The sequence below is a fragment of the Bombina bombina genome, chromosome 1 (genome assembly GCF_027579735.1).
Source record: "Bombina bombina isolate aBomBom1 chromosome 1, aBomBom1.pri, whole genome shotgun sequence".
Taxonomy (NCBI): domain Eukaryota; kingdom Metazoa; phylum Chordata; class Amphibia; order Anura; family Bombinatoridae; genus Bombina; species Bombina bombina.
Genome location: NC_069499.1, coordinates 1096649755 through 1096663617, shown reverse-complemented (window position 1 = coordinate 1096663617; position 13863 = coordinate 1096649755). Strand labels below are relative to the sequence as shown.

Below are 13863 nucleotides of genomic sequence, written 5' to 3'. Positions count from 1 at the left end.
TGTCAACTTGAACAGGCTAATTCCCATCCCTATACAGGACATGACCACTAGGGGGCAAAAATATCCTTTAGCAGTATGGGATCTATCTTTGTCACTGTGAGCGGGCTAATTCCCATCCCTATACAGGACATGACCACTAGGGGGCAAAATGTCCTTTAGCAGTATGGGATTTAGCTTTTTCACACTGAGTGAGCTAAATTCCATTCTCAGAAAGGACAATGTCCTTTAGAGGGATAGAATCTAGTCTCAACCATACCAGCAGCTATGAGCGAGGGGCTGCAGAGACCAATGGAGAGCTTGAATCTAAGGAATTGTGGGACTGGTAGTCCTATTGGTGCCTGGCAGCTTTGAGAAATACTTAATAAGACTTCAAGCCCCAGCGTGACATGAATGCGTCCAGTGGTTGTAAAAAGCGTCACGCCCACCCTCGTCGGGGAATTATGGTTCCTGACCTGTAGTGATGAGGTACTTCATGGTTTACCATCGATCGTGAGAGCTGTTAGAAGTTCAGCGATTTTAATAGAAAGTTTTCCATGCACAACAGATTTTATGAAGCGCAGTTATAATTTGAGATATTTATGGTAAACGAAGGTTAGGACTACAAGTCCCAGCAACCTATGCGAGTTCATCCTCACATGGGCGCTATCAGCCTATGTAGATGAACATATTGAATGTTGCTTTGGCGGGTGCTTTTTCAAGTATTTTATTTATTTATAGGGTTTTGAACGTAACTAGTTGACAGTGGGGTTTATTTTATAGTAAACAACGATTTTTAAGTATGTGTTATCTTACATCATCAACAGTAAATCGTCATTGTTTCAAAGCTGATCACACTTAGACTTTTTAAATATTGCTATCCTCATCGTCCAACAGTATGATTTGTTTTGTCTCTTGCAGATAGGTTGGAGCGCAGGAGACAGAAGTAATGGCAAAGAGAAAAAATACAAAGAATAATAGAAAGGAAACCACAACTACAGGAGTTCGGAAGAAAGTCAGTTTATTACAATCGATATTTATAATGTTTACATAATAACACTGATTCCTGTCACTTTTTTGGTGCCCTTCGTAAAACAAGTATAATCAGTGTCTTCACATAACCCTAATTTTCCATTAATGAATGCAACCTGACCCATCAGTTTTGTAGGATCATTCATTAAACAAATGTGTATCTATACAGACATCCCAACTCTCCCTGATTCAGGGAGTCTCCCTGATTGTAATAGCGGCTCCCTGATGCCAGCAAATGGAATGCAATCTGCCTGAAACTCCAATGTGGCCCAGGCGCGAGCTGCACTTAGTCTTATGGCGCGGTCGGGCCGGGCTGTGACTATACAGCTGGCCCGATGCGCTGAGTAAATATAACAGACCCGCTCAGCAGAGAGCGGGTCTGTGAAACAGCGTTTTTTTTTTAAATTAATAGGGGAAATTATGTTTTATAAATGTTTGGCTAATATAATGTTATATAATTCTGCACTATGTGCAGAATTATATAACATTATTTTTAAAGTTTACTGTCCCTTTAAGGAATGCCTTTAGTTGCTGGGACGTTATAGAACCCTTAAAGCATACACCAGTAACCAAAAAGCCCCCACTGATTTTAATAAAATAAACACAAATACTACCTTATTTACTGCACGTAATTAAACTTCGTATTCTAAAATTTTTAAGCATTCAACATGCGTACGATCACTGGAAATTAGGTTTGTTGTATGTGGTTGTGCAATAAAGCTACTTTTTTAATGTGACTTTAGTGGGAAGCTACTTTAATGATAAGTCTCTATCTTATTTAGGGTTTCAAGGTGTCCAATATATAACTGGGAGGGGGGGGGGGTGGCGGCACAGTAGCGGGAGAAGCCACCTCCCTGAAATTAGTTTTTGCAGGTTGGGATGTCTGATCTATATATACGCACACATACATAGTTTTCTTTTACATAGCAGTCAATCAGAAGTTTTACAAATACAATAGTACATGTCAGTCCTCACATGTGGTCCTGTAGTTTTTACATATGCCCAGCCTGTTAGAGTCTGTGCCATGTCCTTTAAGCTTATTTTTCAGGTATGTTGGTTTATTTAGATCTGTCACACTGGTGAGTAAGTATCATAATTGTTTGTATATATATATATATATGTGTGTGTGTGTGTTTAAATGCATGATCAATTTCCACTCTTTAATAAGATTTTTGTAGAACTCTTTCAAAATGCATTAAGATGCTTAAAGGGACAGTCAACACCAAAATTGTGATTGTTTAAAAAGATAGGTAATGCCTTTACTGCCCATTCCCCAGCTTTATACAACCAACATTGTTATATTAATATACTTTATAACCTTTAAACCTCTAAATGTCTTCCTGATTCTAAGCCACTACAGACAGCCTCTTATCACATGCTTTTTTTATTAGCTTTTCACAAGAGACTGCTAATCCATGTGTGCCATATAGATACCATTGTGCTCATGCCCAGGGGTTGTGGATGACACTGCATTAATTGGCCAAAATGGAATTCAAAAGATAAATAGCCATGTGATGGGGGCTGTCAGAAGATGCTCAGATTCAAGATAATCACAGCGGTTAATTAAAGTATATTAATATAACCATGTTGGCTGTGCAAAACTGGGGAATGGGTAATAAAGGGATTATCTATCTTTTTAAACAATAACAATTTTGGAGTAGACTGTCCCTTTAACAACCTGTGAAGATACACTTCTAAAAACATGTAAATTTTATTCTTCACCTCAGACCACAAAGAGCAAAAAGCAAAGCTCTAATGAGGATCAGAGGCCCAGTAAAACACAGCGTAGAAGCATCACCGATGATGATCAACAGCCAAATAAAGCACAAGGTATGGGTCCAACATTATTCCATTTACATACCAATGTTTACATTTGTATTTCACAAATTTTAGTGTCAAAATTTGGATATTATGGTAAAGGTCCAGAATTAGAGCATGTCATTATTATTATTATTTTTTACTATTATTGCCCTTTAAATTGTGACATATAAAATATTGTTTTTTTTTAAGATGTTTACTGTTTTTTTGTATTCTTGGGGGGGGGTGTTTTTCTTTCTAATGACACAATAAGTCCACGGTCATCTTAATTACTGTTGGGGATATCACTCCTTACCAGCAGGAGGAGGCAAAGAGCACCACAGCAAAAGCTGTTAAATACCACTCCCCCTACCCACAATCCCTAGTCATTCTCTTTGCTTGTATCAGTTGCAAGGAGGGGTAAAGTTAGGTGTCTGATTCTTCAATCAAGAGTTTGTTATTTTTTAAGAAGAGCAAGTTTGCTCTGGTTTTCTTTGGGGTTTAGCCGTAGTCCATGTCAATCTCTTCAGTAGAGCAAGTGGTGGCTTTTAAGCATTTGGGAACTTGTGGGGTATATTCCCCACTGGGCCTCCCAAGTAATTTCATGCTGCCCTTGGTTGAAAGTTTGAGTAAGTTTACTCAGCCTTTTCTTTTTTTCCACAGGTGAATGAGCTGTCCTGCTGCCGGACAGATTTTTGAGTTAAGTCCCTATTTCTTTCCCTGTTTTGATATAGGAGATTTTGGCACTTTGACAGTTAATTCCTCTCTAAATATACAATCAGCCTTCTAGGTTAACGGTTTATTGTATGGCAGTTTTGTAGGCACTGGGGATGTTTGGCTCAGTTTATTATGTTTTCACTTTGGTGTACATGTTTTTTGTTTGTGTATTAATGGCTATCGGGAGGTTTGTTAGGCCATGCCCACAATAGGCGGACTTATCTGAGATAGCAAGAGCGTTTTTGGCGCCCTTTTAGCTGTTTCCTGTTGTTTCTGGATGTTGCAGCTCTGTTGCATAGCTCCTCAGAGGTGGTTCATTGTTCTCTCCGTGTGGCTGTATGGGGGTCCGGATCATTTTCTGACAGCAAGGAGGTCAGGTAGGCATCTCAGCAGAGCTTGGTGAGGTGTGGAGGTTGCCTGTTGTTTTTTTGTGGAGCTGTTGCTCTGTTTATATTTAAGTTTCTGTCTGAATTTCAGGGACTTTAACGTTTGTCTCTTTTTGCATTAATTTTGTGAAAATTTGTTGCTGCAAGATTTATTGTGCAGTTTATTTAAGGATTTTCTAGTTTAAAAAAAAAAGAAGAAACCCCCCCCCATAATTTATGTAAGAACTTACCTGATAAATTAATTTCTTTCACATTGGTAAGAGTCCATGAGCTAGTGACGTATGGGATATACAATCCTACCAGGAGGAGCAAAGTTTCCCAAACCTCAAAATGCCTATAAATACACCCCTCACCACACCCACAATTCAGTTTAACGAATAGCCAAGTAGTGGGGTGATAAAGATAGGAGTAAAAAGCATCAACAAAGGAATTTGGAAATAATTGTGCTTTATACAAAAAAATCATAACCACCATAAAAAGGGTGGGTCTCATGGACTCTTGCCAATATGAAAGAAATTAATTTATCAGGTAAGTTCTTACATAAATTATGTTTTCTTTCATGTAACTGGCAAGAGTCCATGAGCTAGTGACATATGGGATATCAATACCCAAGATGTGGAACTCCACTCAAGAGTCAGTAGAGAGGGAGGGATAAATAATAAAAACGGCCATTTTCCGCTGAAAAAATTAATCCACAACCCAAAATATAAGTTTATTCTCATAAATGAAAGGAAAAAACTTAAATCATATGTAGAAGAATCAAACTGAAACAGCTGCCTGAAGAACTTTTCTACCAAAAACTGCTTCCAAAGAAGCAAATACATCAAAACGGTAAAATTTTGTAAATGTATGCAAAGAAGACCAAGTTGCTGCTTTGCAAATCTGATCAACTGAAGCTTCATTCTTAAAAGCCCATGAAGTAGAGACTGATCTAGTAGAATGAGCTGTAATTCTCTGAGGTGGGGCTTGACCCGACTCCAAATAAGCTTTTTTTTTTTTTAATTTAAATTTTATTAGAGCTTTAGAGGATGTGCACTCAAAATCATACCAGACAATAAAACAAAGAAAGCAATATATATTGTACAGAATCTTCAGTTTTTAACATTAACTAAAAGTTCAAATCCTTATATCAATCCTTAACAAAAAAGACTTCCTATTTTCATCATATTGCCAACTAGTAATATATCCTCTTGCTTACATATTATGAACCGTATTGCCATTTACCTACTTGCGTCAAATTACTATGTTAAATAATAGCGTTAATTATACATACAAACTTCTGTATAAAAATTAAATATAATACTTCAGTAAGCACATTATATCATCACATAGAGACTTTCCCCAAAAAACAATAAAGCAATACAATTTATCTACATCCCTAGTCTAACTCTATTTTCCAGACTTAACCTATATTCGATTAGGCTTTATCCACCTAATCCAAGTGAACTAGTCCTTACACAGGGTTGTATCTAGAATCATACTAATAATTACAATTTGGCGTGCTTGCAATTGCAGTTAAAACATAACACAAAACATAACATATAAAGGGGGAAAAAAAAGGGAGTTTCTCTCACCCTCCCCTCCATAGGTTTAATATTTAGTGATTCATTTCTAAATCCTCTCCAATAGACGATCCACATAGTTGCATGTAAGGAATGGAGCTAAAAACTGAGCTTGAGTATTTTTATCATAGGTCTTTATGAAACTATACCACTTGTTAGAATATTTCTTTATACGCTGTTCAGAACCTGCGGTACAGTCAAATTGTTCCATTACAGCTTGCTTCATCATTAAATGTATTAGATTGGATTGATGGGGGCTTTTTTATCTTTCCAATTTTTAAGAATCACATAGCGGCCTCCTAGAATCGTACAGTTAATAAACCGCACATTTAGTTGCCTATGATTATCTGGGTCGACCAAAAAAAAAAAGTTTTTTCTCTAATTTGAATGGAACCTGTAATATTTTACTTAACCAATGGCTTATCTTGCCCCAGAACTATTGCATTTTGGGGCACGACCAGAACATATGTAATATGTCGGCACTAGTGTTGGCACATCTAGCACAGCAGTGCTGTGAATTAGGGAACCATTTAATTAAAGTGGCATGTGAAATATAACTCCTATTTATCAATTTAAAATGGCTTTCTCGCCAACTCGCTGCCAATGTGGCGTTTTCTACTTTCTGAATACTTCTAATGATATCTTCCTTATTTAAGTCTTGAACCTCTGGGGACCAAGAGGAAACCATCCATTGAATATTCTCCTCTCCTAGCTGCTCTAATATCAATTTAAGCCAATATTTTAAAGAATGAATACCAGCTGAATATAAGATTATGCCCGAATGTATACCAGTATTTATCCATGTATGATTTGGTCTCCTAATTATTGAATTATACCAATGTCGTACTTGTAAGTACGCATAGAAATCTGAATTAACTAGGTCAAATTGATGCTTAACCTCTGCAAATGAAAGAATATTGGAACCTCCAGGGTCTTTTAATTGAAATATATATTTTAGGCCTTTATTGGCCCATACTTTAAATAATTTGTTATTGATTCCTTCTACAAAAAAGGTGTTCCCAACTATCGGTAATCGATTAGAGACTGAGTGATCTACTTTTAGCCAATTACATATGTGATACCAAGCTTTAATAATAACATATATAGTCGAGTATTTTTTTATGTTAACTGGTAAATTCTTTGGGTGGCAATACAAAAGCCCTTGTAAAGATTATGGAGATGCTATATATTCCTCTGCCACTAATGATGCAATATAGTTACCTTGCGTAAACCAGTCCAATGCCACTTTTCCAAGGCAGATATTGTTATATATCTCAAGCGAAGGGAGTGCGAGTCCACCTGTATATTTGGCCTGCATTAACGTATTCAGTGCTATTTTCCTACGTCCTTTTCCCCATATAAACCATCTAAAATTTGTATAAATCTCTTCAATATCCTTTTTAGGCATCAAAACTGGTATATTATGCATGAGATATAAGATTTTAGGGATTATTATCATCTTAATTAAATTAACTTTGGCAGTAAGGGATAGCGGCAGTCTTGCCCAGCTTTCTAGATCCCATTTTACTTTACTAATTGTAGGAGTATAGTTAATTTTATACCATAGTTTCGAGTCACTACATATATTTATACCCAGATATGTAAATTGGGTATTTATTTCCTTAAATGGCGTCAATATCTCCCGTTTAATATCTTGCAAAATCCAAAATAATTCAGATTTTGCTTCATTAATCTGATAGCCGGATATAGAGCTAAATATCTGTACAAGTTCTAAAACCTTAGGGACTTCAGATCTATGATCTTTAACGCCTTAAGGACCAGCGACGTACCCTGTATGTCGCTGGCCTTTTTTTGGGACTTGATTGTTTTATACCGTGGTCTTGCCACCAGCGTTGAGACTGCTCTATTCCACAAAGCCTTCTGGAGGGAGGGCATTAATAGCGTGTTCTTGCTAGACTTGTGCTATTATGTCCTGAAAAAACCCTTAACGACCAGTGACATACAGGGTATATTGTGGTCATTAAGGGGTTAATGAATAGAAGCAAATCATCAGCATATAGTAGGAGTTTGAATTTCTGATTCCCCAAACACATTCCCTCCAGCAAGTCTCTAAGCTTAATTACTAGGGGCTCAATTGCCAAGTTAAAGAGGAGTGGGGAGATTGGACAGCCTTGACGTGTCCCTTTTGCTAGTTCAAAGCTATTTGTTCTCATTCCATTAATTAATAAGGTCGATGATGCTTTACTATGCATAGCTTTAATACATTCTGGAAATTGATTCTTGATCCCAAATTGTCCTAGAGTAACAAAAAGATGGTCCCATATTATCGAATCAAATGCTTTTTGGGCATCGATTGATAATATAGCCGAGTTATGTAATGGCCTTTTCTCCCTCTCATTTTTAGATATATTCGCACAAGCATCTAGTAATAGAAATACCTTACGTAGATTAGCTGATGGATTACGATTGGGCATGAATCCAGTTTGATCTATATTTATTAAAGGATCAATAGTTTTTTTTGAGTCTCTTGGCCAATATGCTTGTAAATAGTTTATAATCGGCATTCAGTAATGAAATGGGTCTGTAAGAATCTATAGTTTCAGGGTTTTTCCCTTTTTTGAGTATAAGTGTTGTTAATGACTCTGCAAAATATCTTGATGGAACTCCTTTGATAAGATAGTTATTAAAAAGATTCATCAAGCTGGGGGCAATCTGGTCTTTTAATATTTTATAGAATTCTCCCGGTAACAGATCCGGTCCTGACGCCTTATTAAGTTTTATATTGTCTATAGCATATTGTACCTCTAAAAGAGAAATTGTCAAATTTAATAATTGTAAGCTTTCTGCGTTTATCTGCGGGAGAGAGATATCCTGCCAAAATATAGACTTATTTGTTGTGCTTACTTCTGAGGAGGAATATAGATTTTTTAAAAAAATGAAAAATTCATCTCTTATCTTATCAGGTTCTATAATATTTTTGTCCCCCACTTTAATACTTTTAATAGGATTTTGTTTCCCCTTAATCTTGACACAGTTTGCTAACAGCTTGCCAATTTTATCCCCAAATCAGTGGAATCTAGCTCTGTATCTAAGATCTTTTAAGGTATTTTTCTGTTCCATTACTATTTCCCATTCTGCTCTAATGTATCTATCCCAGTTCTCTTTGTTAGGAGTGCTAATATATGTATTATACCTATTTTTTAAGTAACTTGAACATTCAATTTCTTTTCTATTAACTTCCTTCCTTTGCTTCACGACATACATTCTTATATCCCCCCATAACACTACTTTGGCTGCTTCCCAAAAAGTTTCCTCTTTGTTTATATATGTGTGGTTGACTTGCTTATATGTATGCCATTCCTGAATCAGCCAGTTCTTAAATTTAAAATTAGACGCAAGGTATCTTGGAAAGATATATGCTCTAGCTATATCATGAGAACCTTCCCCCCAATGTACTTTAAGTGAAATTATAGCGTGGTCTGATATTGTAAAGTCACCAATCTCAGCTTCAGGGTTTAATCCAAGCACTGCTGCTGAGACTAAAAAAAAAATCAATTCTAGATAGTGACTTATAGAGTCGCCATACATCAGTTAGTTTAAGATCTTTACGAATCTTCTTAAGTGATTTATTTGTTATCCTATTTCTGCTATTCATATCTGCGGTTCTCAATCTATCTAGATTATTAAATACCATATTGTAGTCACCAGCTATGATTATGTTAAAATCCATAAATTCGTAGAGTTTGTTTCTTAAATCTAACCAGAAGATTGGATCAGCCTTGTTTGGTCCATATACATTACATATTACAAAAATTCTGTCTCTAACTGATATTTTGATTTTTGATTATAATACAGGTATCCCTCAGTTTACACCGGGGTTAGGTTCCAGAAGGAATGGTTGTAAATCGAAACCGTTGTAAATTGAAACCCAGTTTATAATATAAGTCAATGGGAAGTGAGGGAGTTAGGTTCCAGGCCCCTCTCAAAATTGTCGTAAGTAACACCTAATACATTATTTTTAAACTAAACAGCATTATAAACCTAATAAAATAATCACACAACACAGAATATATAATTAAACTAAGTTAAATTAACAAAAACATTTGCTAAACAGCATTATAAACCCAATAAAATAATCACACAACACAGACTTCACTTGCATTTTTCTGCAAACAGTTCTTTCTATGCATTCCAATCTGGACTGATTTATAGACAGGAAGATCTTGTTCCTTTGAAATCTGCTTGATAGTTCAGGTCTGGTTAAACTGATTAATTTCAGCTTGCTTGGCTTTGCTGCAACACAAGCGGACAGCTCCACCTACTGGCTATTTTAATCAATGCACTGCTTCTCAATGCTTTTCAATAGCAGTCACATGACTGGAAAAAAAAGGTTGTTATTCTGAAACGGTGCAAATTGAACCGTTGTAAACCGAGAGCCACCTGTATATCTTTCTTTGGGGTCTATATCTTTGTATAGAATTTGATATTCCAAATTACGATATTCCCTTTTTCTAGATGTACAAGGTGTAGCTATTACTTCTTGTACCCAATTTACTTTTAACTTCTCATTTTCAGTTTTGGAAAGATGTGTCTCTTGAATCAGAGCTATATCTGCCTTGTTCTTCTTGATATCAGCTAGGATACGTTTCCGTTTTATCGGACTAGTTATACCCCCCACATTCCATGATATTATTTTAACATTGGCCATCACTAATAATTATCACACTGTCTCAAACCAGAGGGGATGGAGAAAAAAAAAGAACCTTTTTTTATAAAAACAATTATTTGCAATTTCCATTGCCTTTTTTAATTACAATTTCCAACGCAATTTTTTTGTAAAAATTCTAGCACTTCCTGTCCTGATCTGAGTAAACTTATTTTATTTTCGGAGATAATCTTTATATTAGCGGGATATATCATTCTAGCTAAAAAGCCTGCGTTTATCAATTTTGTACAATAGGGGACCATTTCTTTCCTTTTAATCATAGTCTGAGCTGAATAATCCTGAAATAGCAACACTTTATTTTGTGCTATTTCCAGATTATTAACCCCTCTATAAGCTCAAAGTATGGCTGTCTTGTCTTGGAAATTCAGAAATTTGATCATGATAGGTCTCCTATGTACGCCGTTCTGAGGGGGATTTTAAAAACCCTGTTCTATGTACTCTTTCAATTGGTATCGCTCTTTCTTGTGTATTTATTCCTAAAGCCTGAGGTAAAATAATAGAAGCAAAATTAATTAAGTCTTGAAAGGCGATAATCTCAGGTACCCCTATAACCCTAAGGTTATTCCTACGGGACCTATCTTCAAGTTCCTCAATCTTTCTCTGCATATCTAAGATCTGCTCACTATGCGTTTGTAAATTTTGTTCTTCAATAACCTGTGTGTCTTCTATCTCCGAAATCCTATTTTCAGCCTCTGTAATTCTTGCAATAAATTGTTTAGTTTCTGTTGTTAATAAAGTAACATCTTGTCTGATCTGTTCAAATTGAGGTAATAGCAAATTTGCTACTTGCTTTGAAATTTCAATTATATCCGCAGAGTTAATACCTATTCCAGCTGCCTCCATCCTAACTTCTGAACTGTTCTCTACGCTATTCCTCATTGCTACCCTTTTATCTCTATTTTTGGCAGGCATTGCAGGTGATTTATTTGATAAAAATCTATCCATAAGTGATTAGTGAAAAGTTAAACTAGTGAAAACTATTCAGGTGTATTTCTAGGTGACCAAAATTACCCTTTTTTTTTTTTTTCTTCCCCCCCCTTTTACTAAAGACAGATCCCGCCCCCTTTCCCTCCTTTCTTTCCCTTTTCTCAAAAGGTTAAGTGAAACACACAATATAGTGAAAAAGTGCAGGATAATCTATGTAGTGTTGAATTTTTTTTTTTTTTAAGAATTGAGTCTGCCAAAAAACAGGATATCTTCGTAATGCATCTTAAACAACTATCTCATATACCAAAGGAGATATCAGCGAAAATCTACTATTTGCCCCTTTACACAGAGATTATTTGCAGATATTATTCAAAATATCTTACTTTCAGAATAATCTATAAACTGTTAATTACAATTTGAGTCTACCAAACAACAGAATAGCCCCATAATGCCCTTAATCAACTATCTCATATACCAGGTGTAACAAGATGAGAAAAACTGCTATTTCACCCTTCGCTCAAAGATTATATATATATTCCAGATAATATTCCACACAATGTACTTTCAACTTATTGCACAGATCTTATAAATAGTAAGTTAATTTCAGACCAACACTTGCATTTATACTCTAAAAATATTTTACATATAGTTTTCTGAAATAATTCACTTAGTAGAACACATACAGCAGTAAACTATTGTGTATCCCTTCTAAGATATTAATTATCGTTATTCTACTGACACCAATAATTCTATTTCTTTTTAACTGGTTCATCTAGCATTACGAGTATAATGAAGCAGATTAGGGTACAAGTGAATATGCAGCAACATATATGTATATATAAAGAAAATAAAAAAAGTCCCAGCCCTTCTCATATAGTTAAGACACTGCTCTTCTCTCCCATAGGATTTCCAATTTTCTCAGATCTTTATTCAAACTCTGCCTCCAACCCTTCTCCAGCCTTTTATAGAATTCCCCTTTTTCTTTTAAAGGAAGGTGGCATAATTTTTTGAAGTGTCTTTTAAGAGACTGTGAATAACTGTAAATGTCTCTGTATGGCGTTTTTATGCTTTGTTTGCTGCCGGCTTTATAAATGTTTTTTTCTCCCAGTTAAATTACCAAAGCATTTACAACAGTCCCTAACAGTGACGGCATAGGTGTTAGGTCATAAGTATCATAGAAAGATCTCCATATTAGTCCCAATATAGTCCCAAAATCTTTCACATGTACAACCTCTCTTTTTCTTTATATCTTGCCCACCTGTTTCTTCAGAGGTATAATACAAAGAGGGAAGGCTTGTATTGCCCCTTATCACACCTCTTAGTTTGTCATAGATAAAACATTGCCTGATACTCAATAATATGAGTCATTCACTTGAGCATCAACATCTAGGGTGTTTAAAATTAAGGGTTTTTTCCTTCCCCTCTTATGCCCCCTCTTCTGGGTGCCCTCTAAGTGTCCCACACAGCAGGCATACACGCTGCAGACTTAAAATGGTACGGCCCTACCTGAGTCAGGTTACTTCTCTTCAGAGCAGACTCTGTATTTTCCGGCTGCCAGTTACAACCACACCAACCCTGTAGGCTGTCCCCCTTCTCACTGATATGTCTGTAAGAAGACAGGGATTGTTCAAGCAGGGTCCACAGTGTATTCTTGGAGCTGCCTTATTCTGTTCCGTAGGGCCAGTACCGCAGATCCTGTGCGCGTCTCAGAGACTCAGATCCGTGTGTAACGAACTGCCAAGGGATCCAACCCACGGCTCTTTATCAGAGGCTTCAGGACAATCTCTGTGTCCTCGCAAGGTGTTTTCTTTCCGGCCAGTTGCAACCCAGGCCTAGGACAAAGATGACAATGGTGTTTGTTTGAGTCACGCTGGGAAACGCTCTTTCTTCCTCAAATCTCACAGAGCTGCAGTTGCTCCTTGCTCAGCGTGCTCCTTGGTCAGGATGTACAGCGTGACATCATACACCGAAAGCCCCTTTCACTCTCCCCAAATAAGCTTGATGAATCAAAAACTTTAACCACGAAGCCAAGGAAACAGCAGAAGCCTTCTGACCTTTCCTAGAATCAGAAAATATAACAAATAGACTAGAAGTCTTCCTGAAATCTTTAGTAGCTTCAACATAATATTTCAAAGCTCTTACCACATCCAAAGAATGTAAGGATCTCTCCAAAGAATTCTTAGGATTAGGTCACAAGGAAGGGACAACAATTTCTCTATTAATGTTGTTAGAATTCACAACCTTAGGTAAGAATTTAAATGAAGTCTGCAACACTGCCTTATCCTGATGAAAAATCAGAAAAGGAGATTCACAAGAGAGAGCAGATAATTCAGAAACTCTTCTAGCAGAAGAGATGGCCAAAAGAAACAACACTTTCCAAGAAAGTAGTTTAAAGTGATGGTAAACTCCATTTTATGTAAATAGTTAATTAACATCAATTAATTTAATCAATGTGACACACCAAATATTATCAAATCAAGTATATTTGTAATTACTTACAATCCTTTTATTACTATGACATTCTTATGCGATCCATCTCCAGCCCCCTGTGATGTCATATTCTCTGTTTGTTTTTTGTCCAATCAGTAAGCTTGTCGTTAGGCTTACTTCTAAGGAACCCGCTATACACCTGTGCAATATAGCATTCTTCTTACAATATGCTCCTCCAATCAGGAACGTTTAAATTCCGTGACGATTTGCATGTTCATGTTTTTGCATACATTGATTGACACTTCAACACGGCACGCCAAAGTAATCATATTTTTTAAATATAATTTTT

General features: G+C 36.2%; 1 protein-coding gene across 3 annotated transcripts in view; it reads left to right on the top strand.

The window, feature by feature from the left end:
* Positions 1-284: 284 nt before the first annotated feature.
* CENPQ (centromere protein Q) overlaps positions 285-13863 on the top strand; it is a 78966-nt gene continuing 65387 nt past the window's right edge. The window contains exons 1-3 of one of the 3 annotated variants that reach the window (XM_053693782.1): positions 285-465; positions 898-991; positions 2736-2838. In XM_053693782.1, coding sequence (XP_053549757.1) covers positions 926-991; positions 2736-2838 — 169 coding nt within the window. In that variant the 5' untranslated portion in view covers positions 285-465; positions 898-925. Of the gene's footprint in view, positions 466-541; positions 582-646; positions 699-897; positions 992-2735; positions 2839-13863 lie in introns of those variants that run through there. The other 2 variants (XM_053693800.1, XM_053693792.1) reach the window with 2 other exon arrangements.